Here is a 24,973-nt window from a genome sequence, read left to right as displayed (position 1 = left end):
CGTGCGTACAAAATGTACTTCGGTTAACGCTTTTGCACCCAAATAAAGTTACAAAAAGAAGCATTCAATTCTTAAATAAACCCCATATTTTTAAGATGATTGAAGTTTTGGACGACCTTGACTAGCTACATAATATTTAGATATTTTTAAGGACATCCTATATCAAATATATATAGTCAACACGTGTAGTCCTTTAACCAATTATATCACTAAAAATCTATAGGAGGTAAGACAGATTTTAAATAACCTTATAAGTACTTACCTAATATTAATGGCCGATCAACATTTGTTTCATCAACTGGAGGAGGCAGTTCACCTGTGATAAAGACAGACATTGTTGATTGCTTGGATAATTTCAATTGTGCGACATAAAATAAAATTAACAGTATCAATTTCTATTCACGAGGAGCGCTTCACGACAATCAATGTCTTTTCATCCATTCTCTTGGCCAAAATATTTGAAAACCTAATATAAAAGATGATAAAAAAACGACCTAAAGTATAATAACATTAACGATACCAATTTTTCTGATGATTTCAAGTTATTTTGCAAATGTACTACCTATTTATTCAGGTTATAATTGTATCATGTTGATATTGAGAAACGCTGTAATAAAATTAACGGTACCAATTTTTTTTTTTTTTTTTTTTGCACCAAATGCGCATTTCGACAATACATGTCTCTTCAGTGATGTTCGTGGCCAAAATATTTGAAATCCAAAGCTTATATAAGAGATGAAGAGCTATAATCTAAAAGGTCCAAAAAGTATAGCCAAATCCGTGAAAGGAATCAGAGCTTTGCATGAGGGAGATACATTCCTTAATTTATAATAGTTTCTAACATTTTGTAACCGCAAATTTTAATAACACAACAAATCCGTATGTTCATGCCAGTACCGAATTATAACTTAATCTTATAACATGCATTTCAAACTTGCAAACACTATCATGGAATTTGATTACATTTATAGTTTCTAATGGAAGCAAGAACTGCTTGCTCTTCTTAAACACTTTAGTTCATTCTTGTTTTTGTTTTGTTTTGTTTTTTGTTTTGTTGATTTATTTTACTGAAGTTCACGGTTTGCTTTATCCAATGTGTTTTATGAGCTTATGTTTGTCTTTTTGTTTTGTTTTATTTACAACGGTGCTGGTGGTCAATTGATCTTTTTATTATTCTTAAGTAGGAACTATGGCATTATTAGAACTGTTGTATGTCCTTATTTATGAATCATGTTAGGAAAACCTCACGCTTAGAACATGTTTATGTTGCCGACTAGTATAACGAGGATCCTCTTATATGTACAGATAGGTACGTCCTTTAATATTTAAGGTAGCATTCTCTGAGAAACTTATAAACTTAATGGAGATATATAGATAAACTCATCATAGATACGAATGAAACAATTTGACGTCAGACGCTCGTTTTTTTATCTACAAAAGACTTATGAGGAAAGCGCTAATAGTAACAGTGAAAACGGTCAAATAAAGTACAAAGTTGAAAAGCTTTGCAGACCAAATATACTGATTGTTTTTTTAACAAAGTGGATGATGAATACCACGTTTTTTACGATTATATAAATCAATTTCTAGAAGTAACAAAGTGAGGTGATTGTTCATCACATAGTTCATCTTCATTTTGTAAAAAGTAAAATCACAAAAATAAAATCAAACCGGAAAGTCCATAATCACATGACAAAATCAAATAACAAAACACATCAAAAACGAATGGACAAGAACTGTCATATTCCTGACTTGGTACAGGCATTTTTAAATGTAGAAAATGGTGGATTAAACCTGGTTTTATAGCGTTAACCCTCTCACTTTGATGACAGTCTCATGATGCGTTAACTAAACAGACATCTTCATTAAATCTTCATTTTGTAATATTGCGTTGTTTGACTACGATTTCATATCTGATTTATCTATATAAATATGCTGTTTTAATCTATCTGTTAATAAACCAATTCTGTAATTTAAAATACAAATTCACTTGATAAATCTGCAATATTGCTTAGTTTAACTAATAGTATGTTCAGTCTTAACTATCATTACATTAAGGCAGCAGTAGTTTACCAATGTGCAAAGCTCGTGAAAAACATGAGAATAATACAAAGTTTAAGTTTTTGTAAGATTCAAGAAATTTTCTAATCTAAACAATGATCCGATTATTCTAAGCAGTCAATTTAGATTCGGTAAGTCACTTAGTATGTCATTCAGAACATATTCTTTAAATACTATAACCATTCGACCTCTGCAAACTTCTTAAATGTTTTAATTAAAAGCAGTTGAAATCCCTAAACAGTATTGTACATACGGCTGTAAATAAAGGCAACAGTAGTATACCGCTGTTCGAAACTCATAAATCCATGGACAAAAAACAAAATCGGGGTTATAAACTAAAACTGAGGGAAACATAATAAATATAAGAGGAGAACAACGACACAACATTAAAATGTAACACATACACACAGAAACGGACTAAGCATTAGACAAAATCCTATGAGAATAACAAATATAACATCAAAACCAAATACATGAATTTCGGATAGATAGATACCGTGACACGTAAAAGGATTCAGTTTTAATGTCTTATCGTTCATTTGTTTGATAGACGTTCATGGACGGACGGTATAAACGGGAGAATAAATAAACAAGATGAGCGGAAGAGAGACCAATAAACAAATATATCAATAATATAAAGATTTTTTTTGTTTTCAATTTTCTGGAGTTCGGTATTTGTTTTTTTTTTACTTTACATTATTCAAAATATAGAAGTGCATTCAAGCTGACGAAATCAAACGTTAGCAATTAACTCATCAGAGATACCAGGACTAAATATTGTATATACGCCAGACGCGCGTTTCGTCTACAAAAGACTCATCAGTGACGTTCAAATCCAAAAAAAGTTAGAAAAGCCAAATATAGTACGAAGTTGAAGAGCATTGAGGACCAAAATTCCTAAAAGTTTTGCAAGCAACGGAAGGTGTGTAAACCAACAATCACAATCGTTACTTAGTACATACATCTCCCGTCGAAAATGGATGGTAAAACTGCTTTTATAGCTAGCTTAACCTTCAACTTTTAAAAATGATAAACTAAGATTTAGGACGGAAAGACAAACGCCAAACTATAACACACTACGTTAAATCTAAAGACTGAGAGAGAGTCGTAAAACAGTTATCAAATTGTAGTTACTAATACGCATTTTTAATAACATCACAATTAACGATTTCATAAATATTAGACTTTATTTAACTTCATTTATTCGCCGATAGTAATTAATCGCAAAATAAAATAAGATAGTTCGACTTTGGAAGGTAAAAGAAATCAATTACAGAAATTTGATTGATTTTTGCTGCTATTTGTTGCAATACAACTCACAATACTTCGTACTTTGTGACAAGGTTGTATAGTAAAGTTTTGCAAAACAGTACCAAAAGACATTCAAATAGGCATTGGGATAGTCGATGTGCTTTTCTACCTCAGAAATATATCATCTAAGCTGTGTTTGGCAACTCTTGTAGGAAGTTTTGGTCCTCCATGACCTTCAACATCGTACTTTATTTGGCTTTTTTAACATTTGTTTTTATTCAAGAGTCACTGATGAGTCTTTTGTAGACAAATGTATCGTTGTACTAATACAAGGCTCTAAAATCAATGATAATAATTGTATGCGCCTTTGTTTTTCATTGTTTGTGATCTGCGATCATATAATTTAGCTTGGGGTAATCTGGTGTTGCTTAGTTTTAGTTTCATGTATTATTTTTGGAGACTCTTGTTTGTTTTTTCTGTGTTTTTTCGGTTTTTTCCCGTGACAGTTTGTTTCGAACTATAAGCTTGAATATCCCTTGAATATATATTTTTCCAATCGATATAACCACAATTGTTTTTTTTTTCTTAAATTCAGAGAAAAAAGGAGTTTCGTCATTTTATCAATGCTCTTATACTGTCATATTGAATTGTTTAAACGACTATGTTTTTGCAGCAGTGGATGCATTATGTACTTGTAGTTTTCTCTGTACTGTCGTGTATATTTTTAATGTCGTTTGAAGACAACAGACGCATAGGCGCTGATCTAAACTTGTAATGGTCGATAGGTGAAAAATAAAGAAAAGTGGTTTGTGTTAGAAAGCAATGTTTTAAAATATAAAACTTGCTGAATAATTGAAATGATATTTGGATTATAAAGTATAATTTAATCATGTTATAAGATTAGAAAGTGGTGTTATTTGATATAAAATAATTAACTGATACAATTATATCACTCAAAACTAAAACACCGATCAATTTGTATAGACAGTACACTTGCAACGTTTTTCGACATTGAAACCAATTTATTCCAGATCATGCATTTGACAGACGATAAAGCCATGCAGACGTACCGTCACAACGAGCAGCTGGGAACATCCGGGTCTTCAATTCATATGGGTCATTCCAATCATCTGCCGTATGCCTGAATATATCGAGAGGTTGTGACGCAATCTGGTCGAGTTCACTTGTATCTTGTAATCCAACTCCAACAGCATATATTTTTATGCCATTTTGGCGGGACACTTCTGCTTCTCGCACAGTACGATCAGCATTGATATCTGAATACCCGTCAGTTATCAAGATAATAACGTTTTGCGCATCTGGTCTGTCTGCTCTTGTGCTAAATACTTTACTTCTTGCCGCTGATAAAGCGTCAGCAGTGTTTGAGCCGCCACCACTATATTCAACGCTATATATAGCATCAATGACGTCAACCTTAGTATCATATTCATTAAGCTCAAATCGTATTTCTGACGAAGTACCAAACGTCATAAAACCCACGTGAACATTCCCTGAATCTATATCAATATCGTCTACTATTGTTTCAGCAAGACCAAGTACAAGTTCAAAGTTTTCCTCTCCTAATGTACTTGAGGAATCTACTATAATTACTAAATCCATCCGCTCGTCCAAACAAACTGAAATAGGACACGTGATAGTTTTTTGAAACTGCTAAATCCTACGTCATCATCTATGGCTATCTCATGCATATGTATGAAGAAGCTCCTCTCATTAATCTTCTATGGAAGTCGCGTGCATGTCAGATGACAAAAAGCGAAGTCGGATATAGAAAACATGCAGAGAGTCAACTTCCAAGCAAGGATCGAAGTTCGTTAAATGTATGTCTTCGGAAAAGTTCGGAGAACGATGATCTTGCTTCGGAAGTTGGCGTAGAGCAGGTACAGAGTCTTAAGGAACCGTCGTTGATCATTTTGGTTCCACGGAAGTTTCCTTGATAGATTTTGTCTAAGTCCTAAGTAGTGTAATGTTCCATGAAACTTTTGCAACTTTATTGTATCTTTTAAAAGTTTTATATATATAACCGATTAAAACACTCCTTTTAACACCACTGAAGCGTCTTGTAAATAATGCAGAAATGATATTAAAATGGATAATGAATAGATTAGCAAATGTTGAAATTAAACACTCGGCAAACAATTGCGTAATAGCTGATATTCGCTGGCAAATCACGACTCCTTAAGGCAATGTTGTATACAAAGAAGGAAGAAGCGGAAAGCAAAAGGGCGACTAGGGTAGCAAGCAGCAAAAGGTAGAAATAACAACGCTAGCTGTAACCAGCAATGATAATACCTAACGCTTTTGAAATGCAATGTGTGCTAGAGTCAAGAGGTTGTCAGCTGAATTCGAACTCTTATCCGTACTAACATTTGATGTGTGATTTTATTTTATATGAGGCGAACACGTTTCCGATTCTATTATTAACTTTATAAACCCAATACTAAATCGGTTAAAGGCTTAAATGAATTACCGTTAGAAAGAATATGAAAATTTGGAAACTGTATTTGTTATACAAATGATACAAATAAACTATTACTTATAAAAATGAATGTGAACGCAGATTATAACTTGAATAAAAATAAATAACAGAATAAGAGTCCGAACTGTGCAACAAAAAATATCTAAACGGCTGTAGCTGCTCAAAATAAAAGTGCATGAATAGAATAACAACAATAAAATGTGCAAAGAAAACATTTGTTTTATATCAGCAAAAGTCATAATTAGTACAATTTTTGCAATACGTTTACATATTTCCGCATTTCAAAAAGTAGTCTTTATTTGAATTTAATCGAGCTCTCATGATGTCTTTTTCTATAATTAATTTGGACTTTTTAACAATATATTGGAACATAAATACTATTTGAATATTCTGAAGCTAGTGTGAAAATGGTTACATTATTATCAAACGAATACATATCCCTTATGTCAATTAAATTGCTGTGGCGGATCCAGGGGGGGGGGGGGTTCCGGGGGTGCGCACCCCCCCCCCTTTATTTTTGCCGATCAATGCATTTGTATCGGGACATATGTTTTGCACCCCCCCCCCCCCTTTTGCCCTGGGTGCCCTGGGTTAGCACCCCCCCTTTCGAAAATTCCTGCATCCGCCCCTGAATTGATTAGATGTTCCTAAAAATTATTTAACTTGATGAAAGTTAATAAAAAGGCTTTTATAATACCTAATTAGAAGGGTAATAACTCTTTATAATCCCGCATAACAAAAATATTTCATAATTAGGGAGCTACCATTTGAATTTTATGGGGGGGCTAGGATGAAAAATTTTGTCCTGCATTTTTTTTTTAGCTGTAATCTCTGTCCTGCCTTTTTATTTTTCACTCTTTTCGGTCCTGCCTTTTTTTTTTAGTTAATCCTGACTTTTTTTTACCTAAATTGTCGTCCTGACTTTTTTTTTGCAAGTGTCACATCCTGCCTTTTTTTTTTACTCAAAGCTCCTGTCCTGCCTTTTTTTTCAAATTTCATCCTAGCCCCCCCCCCATAAAAATCAAATGGTAGCTCCCTTACTTAAACTAATTTTATTATCAAATTTGATGGTTTGTATCATACTATAATGAGTCTTCAGATTAACCTTAAACGTCAAATGATTATCATAACTAACATTTGAAAATAAATCGAAATTTGTATATACAAAATAAAGATAATATTAGATTCCCAATGATCGAATGCAGCGTTATAACCATTATTCAGAAACTTTAATTTCAGACACGAGAGAAGTCGACTTTTAAGTTAGAATTAAAAAGGGTTACACTTACCTCCCTGTGCAGATATTTGGTCCCATATTGATAACATCAGTACCATGTACAATGACATGGCGTTCGTCGCCATCTTTCTGGAATAAAAAAAAAGATATATACTTAAAACTAATAAAAATACCAGCTTACAATTTTTTAGTACAGACGCGCTTTTTTCTACATAAAACTCACCAGTGGTGCGCGTGTTAATACATTTTGAAGCATAAAAATATCAATAATTAGCTAACATATCTGAACGTACACCACACGCACACAATTTTTCCTATAACAGACTTACGAAAACATCAAATGGTCCAGATAAGCTGACATGGTATAGAAACAAAAGGGGTAAATCAAGTTCTATTAAAGGACAGATAACCTAACTTGGTATAGGTATAAAAGTAAGGAGTAAATAAAGTTTTATCAAAGAGGGTTATATTTGAGATCAGTAGGTATTTAAATCAAGTCCGTCGGGGGAAAAACATTATAAACTGAATAAGTTAATTTAGTAAATTCGGCATGTATTCCTACACTGTTGAAAGATGTAAAAACTATCTTGAGTCATGTACAGTGAAACCTGTTTCAACCGAACTTCTTTGGGACTTAAGAATTTCTTCGGTTTTGGCTGATGTTCAGTTTTGTCAGGTTCACAAAGCATTCAATTTGATATGATGGTGCTCAAGAACAAGTTTGGTTTATTCAGGTTTTCGGTTTATGCAGGATTCGGTTTAGCCAGGTTTCACTGTAGTATGATTGCATGGAGTGTCCTCGTTGACACTCAATTTAAAATCATATTTGAAACTCTCGTTGACACTCAATTTAAAATCATATTTGAAACTATCAATATGGTTTTTTTTCTCTCAAGACTTTCGATGGGCATGTGACACACTTGCTTGTTTCTATTCATAAGTTTCCTTGGCAGTTGAAATGGATGGCCGCTCTTAATAAAGACGCCAGCAGAAGCAGATCAAATAATATTTAATATATTCTTACAGTTATGACAAAGTACTTGTTTATCTACAAAGTTAACATAAGTCTATTACTTTTTTATTAACATCAAAAGAAGGATTTTTATGCCTCAAACAGTTCAAAGTAATTTCGAAAATACCACATCAAAATTCTGATATTTTAAACATTCAAAAATATAGGAGATTTTTTTGTACTTAGCTGTCACGCCGCGTTAAGGATTAATTTCAAGTATGTGTCATTTTAGATAACTTATCTTTCTAAAAGTACATATTTCGCAATAAAATGTGCAAAAATTTGATTATTAAATGCAAAAGCTGTTTTATTGTTTGTTTCTCAAGACCTTTGAAGATCTTTCAAATGAAACTGGTTTAAAATCATACACCAGGGAGAAAGTTATATAACATTATGAATGACAGATGCAAGGTTTATATGCTTATGAGACAAAAAACAAAATGTAAAATAAAGTGAAAAAAAACAAAATTGATAGGCTAACATGCAGGTGTCTAAACAAGATGTATAGATAATTACATTAGATGTATGTTTCATTATGATACTTTATTCTGATTGACTAACTGCACATCACGTGTTATTCCGTAAGCAGTTGCATTGCTCAATACAACTTTTCATTCATGATAACACGTGGTCCAACAATAAAGTGCACAGGCGAATTAAATAAAAAAATATATATAAAATTCGTGTTTTCATGATCATAGCTAAAAAATGTAATTATAAGTATTGAATGCTTCTTTTTGTAACTTTATAGGGTTGTTAAAGCGTTGACCGTGCGCACATTTTTAGAATGAAGCGCTTCCGCGCTTCATACAAAATGTACTTCGGTCAACGCTTTTACACACCAATAAATTTACAAAAAGAAGCATTCAACTCTTAAATGTAAGATTACTGACGTTTTCAGTTTCAACTGATAATCTTATGTTCCATGCGAAATCAAATTTTATATTATAAAAGTCGAAACAAATTGGGACAATAGAAAATATTTCGTAAGATTCTATTATTTTGATTTGTTTATTTTCAAAACTACATTTCACAATCAAAATGTTTGTTTTTGACTGTCTATTCCCGAAAGGGAGTGGCCATTCGAATTGAGGCAGGATGATTTCGGTTAATTATTATGTATTCACTGGCCTGGAAGGAGCTTTAGACAATTAAGTCTTGTCCAACACACTCAGGATGAAAATTTCCGAGGGAAAAAATAAATCATTTGTTTTTGTTGGTTTTTGAATTTCAAATATTTAAATATTTTTTTCACAACCAGTATATGTTATATTATCTGGCAATGCTAAAATACGTTTATATAAGTAAACATAGATCTAGGAAAATGTGGTGTGAGTGCCGATGAGACAACTCTCCATCCAAATAACAATTTATAAAAGTAAATCATTATCAGCCTTCAACACGGAGCCTTTGCTCACACCGAACAACAAGATATAAAGGGCCCCAAAATTACTTGTGTAAAACCATTCAAACTGGAAAACCAACGGTCTAATCTATATAAAAAACGAGAAACGAGAAACACGTATAAATTACATAAACAAACGACAACTACTGTACATTAGATCCCATGCTTGTTTCTAAAACTAAATGTAAATATGATAAATTTGATTCTTTTGCATTGTACATTGTTTGTTGTTTATCCCATATATTGACATACATGTATACCAACCATGCGAGGGCTGCATAGCCATTCAAGTTCGTCTACAACTCCCATCATCATATTTTGACAATGAAATATTAATTACGTTCAAATTGGAAGACAAACATCCAGGCAATAGCAGACATAGCAAAATCAAAGACTTTGTTATAATCAACAGTGTAGATCATTAAACAACCATTTATTATATGCGATGGTATGCAGTTAATATACCGTTACTAATTATAACATTAGTCAACTTATGACGTAGCATTATAAAATTTATAACGTTATGCATTTAGATTTTCGTTCATTGACATGAGTACAAATCTGCTGGTTTTCGTCGAATTATCTTTAAAAATCACTAATGATGGCTTTCAGTACAAAAGTGCTTGTTCTCGTTGAAGTTTCTTTTAAAAATCACTAATGATGGCCTTTAGGGGACGACCATTTGATATTCTGGGGTGGGGGGGGGGAGGGCAGGAGGATTTTGAAAATAAATAACTCAGCCTTGATAATCACAAAAATAAATGGGGGGGGGGGGGGGGGGGGCGGGAGGATTTGTTTTTGATCGGTTATTTATTTTTGTAAACTAAGAGGACGGATTATTCATTTTCTGTACTATTGAAGCAAGATTTTTCATTTTCATTAAAGCAAGGGACTGATTATTCATTTTCACAACTATAGTTTTGATATTCGAAAACATACAATTTTTAAATGATTTGTTTATTATAAATAATACATATAGTATAGTCAAGTCATAATGTACCATTTAATTAGATTAACCCTCCCCCTCTGCAGAAATGAATCTTTTAAATTCCCAACTGCATAAATATGTATTGCATACATACATAGTATTAAAGTTTTGTTACAACTAGGCACTTTAAAATGTATTGGCAAACATACTATGCCGAGCGAATCGAGGCATTTTTTTTTAAAGGGTTTTGGAGCCACTGAAGGCCCAAGAAGCTATAGAACAAATGATCATGCTTTCTGGGTGTTCTGAAGACCCTTTCATAATCTGAAACTGAAGTTTTGTTTTAATAATTTTTTGACAATAATTATTTTGGTCTCAAAGCAAAATGTATAAATTCAGTGTAAGACTGAAGTTTCTAGGGACAACATCAAAAGACCAATGTGCATGATAAAGCAAAAATGGAATTCACACAGTTAAGTCTGTGGCTGCTGTTTTTTTTTAAACTCATGATCAAGTTCATAACAGAATTACTAGATTACAAAAGGAATGCAACACTAACAGAATACAGAAAGGCAATCAATGAACAAAAGACAAATAAATAAGAAACATTGATCCCGAAAAATCAGGGCTATAAGTCTGAGGGAAAACAGAACTTTCTTCTTGCAAGGCCGTGAACACAATTTGATATGGAGACAAGCGTTTGGTTTTGAAATTTCCTACATGTAGTTACGGCCCTGTTAAAATAAAAGTGAGGTAAGGTTTCCTGGGACAATATACCTCACGTTAAGTGACCAATTTTCAGACATTTCAAGTATATTTAAATAATATTTATACTTTTGTTATTAAAAAATTTGGGAATTGTTTCCCGATTTTTTTGGGGAAAATTTTGAATTTATGAAGAATCTGGTGCCATCTCATACTTTAGATTAGACCTGCTGAGTTATTTATTTTCAATACATTGCAAGTCAGGTAATTTATTTTAAAACATACCACAGAACAAACCATTTATTTTTGTGATTATCAAGGCTGAGTTATTTATTTTCAAAATCCTCCTGCACCCCCCCCCCCCAGAATATCAAATGGTCGTCCCCTAATAGTACACAAAAAAATTATGATAGATTGATAAAAAAATTGCCGACCGTGCGAGGGCTGTAAAACCAGGAAAGGTAGATAAAACGTTCATCATCGTCATCATCATAGATATCAGATTAACATTTTGGTACACTTGACGCTTGTTTCGTTTACAAAAGACTCGCCAGTGACGCTCGACTAAAACAAAAATGTACCAAAACGTACAAAGTTGAAGAGCATTAACTAACTAAAATTCCGAAAGGTTTTGCCAAAAATACAGCTTAGGTATTATGTACTTTGGAAAGAAAGTCCTTACTATTTTGTGGAGAGTAGTCTAATTGGCAATCATAGATGTACCACATCTTCTTATTTTTAAAATTAACTTCATTGGTTTCTTAACATACTGATGTAAGATGTGTGTAAGCTTTTCCATGTATGAAATCTGAATGTAATCTGCGTTCATCGTTTAACAGGTGCATCTCCAACCATCTCTGCATAATCCCTAAATTGTTATTGCAGTAAAAACGCACTACATCATAAAATAGTCAGTTTCACTTAAACTTCTCTTTCAGGAGCAATTAAAAAATTAGTATCATTTGAAGTAGAGTTTTTTAGAAGCTATAAATTGATCATAAAATAAATCTGAAAGAAATCCAAAGCAAATGTTTACACAGCAAAAAACGAGATTCTCGTCTGGTAGTTAAAACATCTATTTATGTCGTCTGCAACTTTGCAAAACTTCGTATATTTGAGTGCAATGTTGGTTAATAGAAATACACTCGAGAGAAAGCTGTGGTGATTAAATTTTATATCTTGTTTATGGTACTGAGACCAAAGTCGTTTGTGTTTGATGGTCACATGATCAAATGGTAAAGGTTACACACTGTAAGAAATATTTCAATAATAAATCCAAGTTAATTCTAGCCATGTTTGAATAAGTTTAGGACCTTCCCTACAGATAAACAGCTGACAAGCTATACCACAAAACAATACATATAATACTTAAGACTAAACAACAAGAAACACACAACAAATAGGTAAGTGTTTCCTGTTCCACATGTGGTGACACAGACAAAGTGAAAATACTTATAAAAAAAAAAAAAAAAATTTTGGTATGATTGCCAATGAGACAACTATCCACAAAAGATCAAAATGACACAGACATTAACAACTATAGGTCACCGTACGGCCTTCAACAATGAGCTAAGCCCATACCGCATAGTCAGCTATTAGACGGCTTTTAAAACTGTAAGTCAAAGACAACACCGATGACGAAAGACGAAAGACAAATTCACGACACACTTTCACGTCCCAATAATCGGGAATAAAATCATGTACTCTGAAAGTGCAATCAGTTACTGTTCCACTAGTGGCTCCAGTCAAGTCAACAAAAACAAATATGTAAAAAACAATGAAAATATGCCAAAACATAAAGACAATATGTAAACACAAAAACCAAAGGTAGACAAAACATATAAAAGAACTACAATCTCGACTTGTGATTTGAACATACGAATAACCATGTGATTCCATGTCAGAGCCTTTTATTGTAGACTATATGGTATTGATGTTGCTCATTGTTGAGGGTCCTTTAGTAACCTGTAATTGCTTTAAGTCGCTTATTCAATTTGAATTTATTTTGAAAGTTGTCCTATTAGCAAATGTTTGTATGTAATGCAGCAGTTTTACGTGTCGGGAGAAGAGTTTACAAATAAATTTCCAAATTTCCCATATTTGACTCATAGAATGGTTCTATTAATTTTCAACAAAATCATTTTAAATTTGAATCTTCTTTTTATATAAACAACTTTATTCCAACTCAGTCTGTACATCTGGTACATCTGATAATTAAATGTTATAATGTTGATACAACTCTTGCATTATGTAAGTGTTTATTTAAACTCTGCCACGTATAATGAGGCCCCTCATGGGGGGGTCCTAGTAATCACATAATCACCATTTTTTTGCCAATATAATCACATAATCATTAAATATTTGCTTATCTTTAGTAATCAAATAATCATAAACTAAAAATACAGTCCTAGGTAATCAAATAATCATGAAATATTTGGCTTAATAATCAAATAATCATTAAAAAACGGCCAAGTAATCACATAATCAAAAACCCCATGAGGGCCCTCTATAATAGACTTGCATTTGTTAAACGAGATTTCTCATTTTAGCTCAAATTCAAACTTTAAAAGCTACCATAGAAAATCTTGGAAGGTACGATATTTTCTATATAATCTTCTGTGTCTAAGGTTTCTACATTTCTATGGGGTTGGAAGGGTTCCTCATTCTCGTTCCAATCTTAAAACTACTAGCGAAGGCTTCAAGATAACCTCTCTGAACTGAAGACTGAACTTTGAATGACTTTTGTAAAATTATATTTGACCTGCACTTCAAAGTAATCATTTCTACGTTTCAATATTTTCAGAAGAAACATGATTATAAAAATTCTCAATTTGCTAACGTCTAATTTATATAGACTTCAGACATAGTAATCTCTAGAATGTGTTTCCTTGTGATCTCTCGTGCGACCTCAGCGATACCTTTGAAGAGGTATTAACGCATGTAATATAGTTGCTTTAAGATTTTACCTTCAAAATATCGCTTTTAATATAAGTGATGATAAAAGAAATCTAAAAATCATCATTTAATTAATAGTTTGATGATAAATATGTAGATGCAATCATGTTCTTTACTCAAGTTAAAACGTTTACAACTTAGAGGCTGGAAAGGGGAAAACAGTTCCGTATGACATAAATTTGACAGAACTTTGGTTTTTAGTGATACCCATTGTTTGCATATGGAATCGTGTTTGGTAGGTTGGGGATTAAAACACCGGAATCCGATGTTTTTAATTTTATGTATAAATCGAAAGAAAAAATTGTACTCCCCCCTATTTCCCTTTTGTCAAGTTTGAACCAAAATAATCACTTTTTATCATTTATCGATGTCTTTTGGCTGTTTGTCCTTTTACTTGTTTGACCTAAGCTATATATACCCGTTCGTTGCAAGGGGAATGTTAGGTGATCATTGGCGGATCCAGGGGGGGGGGTCGGGGGTTGAAACAATTTTTTTTTGGACGATCAATGCATTTGAATGGAAGCATATAGTTGGACCCCCCTTTTACTCTGGGTTGGGAACCCCCCCTTTTTAAAATGGCTGGATCCGCCCCTGGTGATTGTCTAAATCAATGTCTCTCGATAGTTTGACATTCCTTTCACAGTAATTTGAAAGAAATCTTAATCTATTGCAATGTTATGAGAGAGAAAGTGTTATAATTATATCGTATGTATGTTTCATAAGAATACATACTTTTGATTGGCAAACAACAATCGAGTCATTCCAAAATAAGATTTTATTTCCCAATAAAATTACCACATTAATGACAGCACGCATTTCCCGCGTCAAGGTCACAACAATGTATTGGAAAACAACCTACAATTTTGATATAACCCGTAATTTGAAAGCGTTGTTAAAGCGCTGATCGTGTTGAAGAGCCTCATACAAAATATGCTTCAGTGCAACGCTTTTACGCATAAAACAATTTTTGAATGAAGTGCTAACTAATTGCCAGTTTGTATTTCTAGTCTTTTGGGGCCAGATATAGATAATAATTATCGTTCGTTGTGAAGGAACACACCAATTCACCTTTTTACATGATAATACTCAACTGCAACCCTTCTACATAATAATCTAAAATTAACCACTGCTTTATCAGGTTGATATAACATTTAAAGAAGCAAAACAACAGGGCCCATGCGTGGAGCAGAATTTGCTTTAGTCGGAGACCACCCCGGTTGTTTGTGAGGTTTGATCGTGTTGTTCGGTCTCTAAATGACTTTTCTCCGCTGTGTTTTGTGTACTTTTGTGTGTCTCGTGGTCGTATTTCGCGTTTTGCCATGTCATTGCCAGTTCACTTTGTTTTCGACTAAATAACCCTTGGATATCTTTCAACTATCTTTCTACATAAACAGTCTAAAGCCAAATCGTTCAAACTGAAAACCTCTCCTTTACCCAGATCGATATCATTTGACAGGAACAAATTAATTTTAAAATGAAGAAAATTACTTATCCCACTGTAAAATCAAAATGTCAAAAATACAAATACATAGAAGATATTTGTCGATCACCTCTAAATCTAATTCACTAAATCATTCATTACGTATTAAACTAATAAAAGAGTCAAACAGATGTTTTATCAGTATACTGGCACACTTATCTTAATCATGTAAGTGTTTTATCGTACGATAATTCAGCGGAGAATTATAAAATCAAGACATTGCCATTAATACTTCTTAAAATCTCTGTCTTCATCGCGGCGTAATCTTAATGATAGTTTCAGATGTCGATTTTGTGATCTTGTAAAATTGTTCAGAAAATGTCTACGCTGCGTTTCTTAAAATAAGTAAAATAAGCTGTTTTAGCAGGAATTTCTAGCTGCGTTGAAGACCCTTCACTGTTGTCTGCTCTTTGGTCAGGCTGTTGTCTCCTTGACATATTCCCCATTTCCATTCTCAATTTAATTGAACTCCTTGATGCTTTTTTTAAATGGAGGAATTAAATTTTATCAAGATTTAGCCACAAAGGATGAGTTGGATTGAGTTAGTTGTTCAATGTCCCGGCAGTGTCAAATGTTTCATGCAAGTTTAAAACGAGATATATTTATGCTCTACAATCTGAAATAATTGCTATTGAACTTCTTGGTGCTTTTTTATAAGGGGAAACAAATTATATCAAGATTAAGCCAATAGTATGAGTAAGTTTGGTTGTTAGTTGTTTGACGTCCAGTGGCAAATGTTTCATGCAAGTTCATGACGCAATAGATGCTCTAAAATCTGATATAAATATTTAAAAGGGCATTGACGGTATAGAACTGTCGTCAGTAAGTGCGCATGTTTAGAATATGAAATCGTATTAACCTAGCAATTGATTGATTGGTGTCTAACGCCAATTTCAGCAATATTGGCTAGTTCGTGTCTAATTTCTTTGTTTTTACATAGCTGATCTGGAACTTCACCTCTCTCGAATATCATATCATCGCCCCGATCCCTCCAGAACACGATATATCGGTTCAACAATATATTACATGTAATGTATTTCCAAACAAATGCTTTGTAACGCCTCATAGACATAACAACTATTTTAAAAACATATTGCAGTTAAGCAATGGGTGTATAGACAGCCTTGCAATTAATTAAAGTTTTGTTTTGACAGGCCTACACCAACTACAATTGACGCGTGCCAATAAATTAGGTCACGTGATGATAAATTATATCAAAGAGCACGTCAACACTACTACTGTTGATTAGAAAAAAGTATGTCAGTATGTAAGATAGAAGGATTTATGTTACTAATGAATAATAATCAGGTATTTTAATTGTTGCGTCTGTCCAACACATGCGTGTTTGTTTGGTTTTGCCAGTCTTGCGGGGATTTATTGATGGGGGTTGTTTTGCAGCTATTACTGAAAATTTGCTGATGTCAGATAATTTTTATTCTATGTATAAAGAATTTGTTTCTTTGTTTGTTTCCAACTCTGGTTAAAAGATGCTACATAGAAAAATATTTTCATTTATATATCATGTTTGTGTAATAATGAAGCCGCATGCACGAGGAATAAAATGTTAACTGCATGTTTTGTGCATGCACCGGAAACTGGATAAATACACGACTGGTGCGGTTACCGTAATCTTTACATGCTGCAATTATTGGTTTAATAATGTACGCATTTACACTTGTAAACATGGAAATTCATCTTGAAACCACAGAAGTTTGTGCAACACAATTTAAAACATTTGACGACTTACAAATCAGTAAAAACTAGGATTGTTTGATGACGTCAGAATGTCACATATGAACAATCAAACACTGTTTGCTGTAATTTTCAGACTTGTATATGATATATCAAACCTTTTGGGAATTAAGCTGAACTGTCTCTAAATAACACTTAATATGTCAATCTCCGATGTAGAGTTATCGGTCCTTGCTCTCTCTTGAACTTGTCACGGAAGGTTAATCTAGAGATACATGAGACACGTGTTTTTCAAGAGTGTGTACATGTTATATTATTATTTTTATACAACTCGCCTAAACATCAACCCAACAATGTTAGATCTGTAAATTTGATTTCGCAATTTTTTTTGTTCTTCCCTCGCCGGGATTCAAACCCATGCTACTGAGATATCGTGACACCAAATATATATATTTATACAAACATAATAATCTGTCACTTGAAAAGAAAAGAAAGTATATGGTAATTGTCCATACATGAGACAGCAACCCAAAATGAAACACAGTAACCCTTTTTAACTTTCTTTTCCACAAATTCAAGGGTGACTGGGGAATAGAAATATGGTCACTTGGTCTTCTCCCGACCGGCAGTAAAACGCTTGCCGAAGTGGGGCGTCCGTTCGGTTGTGCGGGATGTATCAAGTTCGCAGTCACGTCCGGTCAGAAAGGGGACGTTGAATCCGATGCCTCGTGTAAAGAGACTTGCCACGCTCTTTGCACGTTAAGAACCCTTGCAACAACTCTCTGAGGGGTTCGTAGGTGGCCTGTTGAAAGGCAAAATTTCTGTCCCTATCCAATATACCCTCATTTTCCAGTGGCAGCTCAAATTTCCCAGACCATCATCCCAAATGGCCTCTGTTGTTACAAGACCTACCTATTGTATTTATTGTGAACTTGTTCTCGTCTTGAATATGCATGAAATATTTCCCACTGGACGTTAAGCAACCAACAATCAATCAATCACAAATTCTTTAATTTGATTGCATATTAAAGCAGTTTTTATGTATTGTGCAACATTTGGCAATTTAAACAAGTAGTTTGGCTGTCCTAGCCTAATAATGAATTAATTTAAAATTAAAGAAAACTAAAAACAAGTTGTGAAATAAGTTCATGTTAAAACATCGAATAACAGCCCTAAAAAGTGGTAACAAATGATAAAATAAAAATGAATACAAAGATAATGAATTTGGACGTTTAAATATATGTTCAATATTTCATTTAGTTTCCTTTGTAGTTTGGCTTTAAATCTATAATACTAAAATTACGAGGTCCAATTTGTCAGCCGTCATCACGTAAAAACGACGAATCACAGAATTCAACTTTATATATAACTAATATAGTACAAAGGTGTAGATTAAAAATTACACCACTCCAGGCCCTTTTGTTTTCCACGTAATTAACATTGCCAATAATTAAGAAGTTCCGGGTCGAGTCCGCTACCGATACCAATAGTATATTCACCTGTTCCCTATTACCTTACCTGTACGTTCCGCATCTGACAGGCGCACCACCAAACGTTGTATTCAGGATTAATATGCTATATACACGGGTCATAACCACAGGGTTGACACTACTGAATTGTCAAATTGTTACATATTGTAGTATTTTAATCAGTAAGACTTTCTATGATAACAATACGAATACTAAAAAATCTGGACTAAAAATAAGGCGTATAGGTACAGTTTTCAATTTGTTAGTGGGCATGACGTAAAACAGCGAAGCAAAGAATTCAACTTTATTTATAACTTATATAGGACAATGCTGTTGATTAAAAAATACTCCATTCCAGGACCTTTTGTTTTCCAAATAATTAATATTATTGTTTCAGTTCGACGGGTTCAAACAGAAAGACTTGAAAGCAGAGAAAAATTGTGTATCTTATAATCGTCATGACTTTATCAGATGACAATACTAATACTAAAATAAGGCTTGCGCATAGTTATATACTTTAATTCAGTCACGGACCCGTGATATCACGGGTGTGTTCTAGTTAAATTTATAAGTGCATTGTTAAGTAGCAACCATAAAACATTTCACAAACATCTTTTTCTGTTGAATAAATATTATATCATCTAGAAAAACATAGTGGAACATTATATACCGTTGGTTATATATGAGGTTCTGAGATATAAGCATACATTGTTCTCGAATGACATTGGTATTGCCAACTTAATGGTTTAACTCTAGAATGTAGAAGATAAAAGTTATATAAAGATTCAAAGGAATTTTACATGATTATGATAAAAATGTGAGAATTTAAAAACTAAAACTTAATGTTAGGTTTGTTTGCACAAACATTTATATAAGTCTTCAGAAAAAGACAGACGAGTTTCACATTATGATAGAAAACTGGTCTGCCTTTTTAGTCTAGGTAGTGAAATGTATGCAAAGATAATAGGCTGTATAAAAATAAAGGATTAAGTTTATAGAGATCATAGATATAGGAAGATGTGGTATGAGTGCCAATGAGACAACTCTCCATCCAAATAACAATTCATAAAAGTAAACCATTATAGATCAAGGTACGGCCTTCAACATGGAGCCTTGGCTCACACCGAACAGCAAGCTATATAAAGGACCCCAAAAATTACTAATGTAAACCCATTCAAACGGGAAAACCAATGGTTTAATCTATATAAAACTACGATAACTACTGTACATCAGATTCCTGACTTAGGACAGGTGTAAACATTTGCAGCTTGATTAAACGTTTTAATGGTACCAAACCTATTGTCTTTTCCTGTAACAATAGTATAACATCACAACATATAAATGCACACTATACAAAAGTGTCTGTGAACACAATCTCAAGCATAGTAAACTGTACTGATTTGTACTCTAGGTGAATAAAACCTGTTCTTCAGCTAGCTAAACCTCACACTTGTAAAACAGTCGCATAAAATTCCATTATACTGACAACGATGTGTGAACAAAACAAACAGACATAATAGGTAAAAATGTCAAATATACAGCAGTCATCATTGTGTTATTATCTTAATCACTTAAAAAATCAACTGTAATGATTTCTACTCATGTTTGAGTTAACCCGTTTTTATAGCTACATGTAGATAAACCTATCAGTTGTAAAACAGTCGCATCAAATTCCATTATATTGACAATGATGTGTGAACAAAACAAACATACATAATAGGTAAAAATGTCAAATATGCAGCAGTCATCATTGTGTTATTATCTTAATCACTTAAAAAATCAACTGTAATGATTTCTACTCTAGGTTGATTTAACCCGTTTTTATAGCTAGATAAACCTCTCACTTGTATAACAGTCGCATGAAATTCAATTATATTGACAACTATGTGTGATCAAAACAAACAGACATAATAGGTAAAAACGTCAAAAACGGGGTACTACGGTCAACCTGATGTTGATCGGTGTTATAATTTTATAATTTTAATTATTATTAAAAAAAATGCCAGTTTGGAGCAGTTATAACCCATGCTCCGCCTGTTTTTAATGTTTGAACCACGTTCACGAATCACGACAGTCGAGTACAAATACAACTGATTAAAAAACACAAGAGAGGGAAAAGATACCAGAGGGACAGTCAAACGAAGAGGTCGGAACGTTATGGCTAAAAAAAAACAAAGAGACCGACAAGCAATCTATTATAGTACACAAAACACAACATAGAAAACTATTCAAGACTTTAAAGTTCTGGTTTGTAGTGGATTTTTAGCAATGTTCCTACATCTTATCTTTGAAATGATACTCTTCGCTTAAAATACTTCTCTGCAGTTAAACACTATATATTACATCATAACTTATCGGCATAATTATGTTTAACATGCAAGATGCATATTATAAATGTCATGCATAATGCATTATTTATGACTGCATAAAGATCTTCGTAAATTTAGCAGTTAGACAAAAAACGGTACCCTTAAGTGTTCTTTTGATCAATTTTATTTGATAACACAAAGTCTACGTCTCAGTCATGTTCTATAATTGATACTGACAGCTAAGTAAAATAAACGTGTAATTGACCAGGAAGTGTATGATTATTCAAAGTGGAGGTCTCGCGATAGTTTAATGTGTTTTGAGTATCACTTACATTTTATAACACCAAAAAAATTGTAATAACACTTTGAATAATTAACAAACAAATGAGAAAAATTATCAAAATATTTAGATTTGTAAAGTGAATGGATAAAATGCTTCAAATATATTTATTTAATCAGGTGATAATATTATAATTACATGAAGACTAAGGTGGCTTTTAATCTAGTGTCCGTACGTTTTGAGCTTTATATTTTAGAATAAATGTTATCCTTCACCCCTATAAGGAGGAACATAACACTACAGGGAGATAACTCTGCTAAATGTTTTAATCACGTTCTAATATTATGGAAATATTCAGCTTCTCAATGATTAACATTTGTGTTTGTCAAACTGTATAACCAATGATTTTTTTGTCGATAAAGTGTGGTTCATGTTTTTTTTTTTTTTAATTTTCACATTTTTGTCAAAGAGTCAAAGTAAATGTTTTGTTAAACTTTGTGAAAAGTAAACAAGCCAAATCAATTTTAGTCGAAGTGTTTGATACCACCTTAACCTAAACTTAAATCAACATCCAGTCTTCATTAAATAAAGGGTGTGCAAGTGTCATACACAACCATTTGTCATCATCTTATTACTAAGAGCAGAAGATGTTTATCCCCCAATAGATTAGCAGAAACGGTTTGTCAATTGTCAATTACCAAATTCGTCATCCCCTCTTTAAAGTACACAATGTGTCATCTTTCTGTTCTGTTCTGTACAGGCATTTTCCTCTGTTATATATCGGAGCACTCCCATTTGGGATATATTGGTTTAATGCTTAATCAAATAATATGATATATAAATAATGATATATCTGTCTAAAATATAAGCAGATGTGGCCGGTATGATTACAAATGAAACAACTAACCACCTAAGTTCAAATGATGTGGAAGGCAGCAAGCAACTACGTGTCACAGTACGGCAATAACAATAAAAAACCAATACCGTAAAGTAAGCCGTTAAAGGCCCCCGACAAGAACATGTGAAACCATTGAAACGAGAATAACAATGAGAAAAACCCACACCGTAAAAGTATCTTTAAATGCCTCGACAAGACAAGAAAAGCAAGAAAACCAACTATTTTTAAAACAAAAACCAATATATGACGGACACGAACCTATTACCATGCTTCTGATTTGGGACAGGCACATCAAGAATGTGCCGACATAGAACATGTTTGTGACCGCTCAACGATTTGGACATAATTCGTAACCATATTTGATCTGTCTGGTGTGTAATGTAATACAGCTTTACTCAGATCTGTGGTTGACCAACTTAAAAGAAACCGTGTCTGTATGAACTAACAGGTGCTATTAGCGCATTTAGTTTACATAACAGTTTATCTCCAGACTGAACTTAAAATTAAAAAAAAAAAACAGCATCTAAAGAATGTGACAAAAACAAGCTGTTGTACTGTACCACAGGGATGGGATGAAACGAAGAGAACGGATGTGATTCGACTTCATGGTGAAAAGGGAAAAACAGAATATTCTTTAGCTCATGCGTTTTTCAAGGGCAAAAAGTTTAACAAAGCTTATATTTCCAATAATTACATTACATGAATGTTTCACAAGAATCCGCCCTTTTGATTGACTCCGTGACAACATTCGATGGACATTCCAATAACAATCAAATTTTCCAATGATATGCAACATTCCTAACAGCATGTGCTTCCGGTGACACACAAAGATGTATAAGACAACAAACACAAAAATGTCACAACTTGTAATTTCATGGTTGTTGCATAAAGATATAATCATAAGAATTGCATGATTCTTTCAGTAATTTTACAGACTCGTAAAAGCGTTGATCTTGATTATGTCAACGTTTTCACAACCCAATGAAATCACATTACTTCTCAAATGTTCTCGGTTGTATTTTCGCTAACTAATTGCAATTGCCTGTTGCAAACTATTTTCAGATTTCGAGGTGCATTCAATATTTTAAACTCTAGGTAATTAATTTGAAATGTATATTTGATAAGAACAAAATATATTGTACAGTTGACTCCATGAAGAACGTGCAAATCTATACAACCGAGGTTAGTGTGACGGTCAGCAATATTTTGGGCTGTCCGTCTAGAGAATCCCGAAACTTGCCACTCGAGTAAACTTCAGAATTGTGTTAAAATATAGAATGAAACAAGAATGTGTCCATAGTACACGGATGCCCCACTCCCACTATCATTTTCTATGTTCAGTGGACCGTGAAATTGGGGTCAATAATTTGGAATTAAAATTAAAAGGTCATATCATAGGGAACATGTATACTAAGTTTCAAGTTGATGTAACCTTAACTTCATCAAAAACTACCTTGACCAAAAACTTTAACCTGAACTTTGCACTATCATTTTCTATGTTCAGTGGACCATGAAATTGGGGTCAAAACTATAATTTGGCATTAAAATTAGAAAGATCATATCATGGGGAACATGTGTATTAAGTTTCAAGTTGATTGGACTTCAGCTTCATCAAAAACTACCTCGACCAAAAACTTTAACCGGACGGACGAACGGAGGCACAGACGGACGGACGGACTGACGAACGGAGGCACAGACCAGAAAACATAATGCCCCTCTACTATCGTAGGTGGGGCATAAAAATGAAATAATTTCTACCTGGTATCAAATTTAAATGTTTATGTCGTTCCATATCTATTCCATAGATTCAAGGGTAAATTAAGAATTATTATACTTCCTGTGAGAATTTCCTTCTATAGTAAAATTGCTCTATTTTGGCATAGTTTTTAAAAGAAATATATAGCGTTACCTGCACTATGCAAAAATAGTATGCCTTGCTGTTGCAACAGACTATTGATTTTCACATCAATCATTGTCAATTTCACGTGCAAAGGCGGAGCTTAGTTGCTTTGACAAACAAGTGGGTTGGATTTATTAGCCTGACAATTAATTAACTATTACAATTGAACAATAAGGGGGAAATAGTCGATACCATTTAAAATCTGACATTTTAAGAGACTTTAAAATACTCTAGTTTCTGTTAGAACGTTTTTGTTTACTTTTATTTACTGCCGTTGAAGCCAAAATTGTTTGAATACTTTAGAAGTCATTTGTTGCAGATAAATAGTTATGACCACATCACTGTTTTTATTGAGTACTAAAGAAAATGTTAATGAGAATGAAATGGAAGGGGTATGGAGTAAACCTTCTTAAAACAAAATCCAATACCGGGCAATCAAAGCTATGACACGATGCCTTTTTGGTACTTCTTCATCTTGAAGTCAACATGACTTCATGCCTTCAACAAGAGCAAAATAAAGGTACGAAAAGTACATCATAGCAAGTTTAAGACAACCTTTAGCACCAACTTAAGCAGAGTTCTACTTGTTTAACTAGTCAATAATGATTTATATTCAGACAGAGTGAAAATCAATCATTTCACCTCAAAACACATACTTTTGAATATTTTGAATCTTATTTTCATCCCTCTGATTGATGAGAAAATGTTCCATGATGAAATTGACATTATACAAAATATAGCTATGCTAATATATTTAGGAAATAAACACGAATAGTTGCAGTTTAAATACATGTATATGCAGAGTTACATAAAGGGCATTTTTTTATTTTGAAATACACTACTATTCAAAATAGTAAACAGTCAGTATAATAATGATATTAATGTTGTGTTTAA

The 24,973-nt window shown here is 33.1% G+C and overlaps 1 protein-coding gene across 1 annotated transcript in view; it reads right to left on the bottom strand.

Annotated features, from left to right (window-relative positions):
- LOC143058155 (collagen alpha-3(VI) chain-like) overlaps positions 1-24,973 on the bottom strand; it is an 88,053-nt gene that overhangs the window by 56,930 nt on the left and 6,150 nt on the right. Inside the window, exons 2-4 of the mRNA XM_076231618.1 lie at positions 7,099-7,175; positions 4,383-4,949; positions 263-316 (exon numbers count right to left, since the gene is read on the bottom strand). Of these exons, the coding sequence (XP_076087733.1) occupies positions 263-316; positions 4,383-4,949; positions 7,099-7,175 (698 nt within the window). The remainder of the gene's footprint in view (positions 1-262; positions 317-4,382; positions 4,950-7,098; positions 7,176-24,973) is intronic.

Source organism: Mytilus galloprovincialis, chromosome 14 (genome assembly GCF_965363235.1).
Source record: "Mytilus galloprovincialis chromosome 14, xbMytGall1.hap1.1, whole genome shotgun sequence".
Classification (NCBI taxonomy): Eukaryota; Metazoa; Mollusca; class Bivalvia; order Mytilida; family Mytilidae; genus Mytilus; species Mytilus galloprovincialis.
This window is presented reverse-complemented; position numbering and strand designations above follow the sequence as displayed.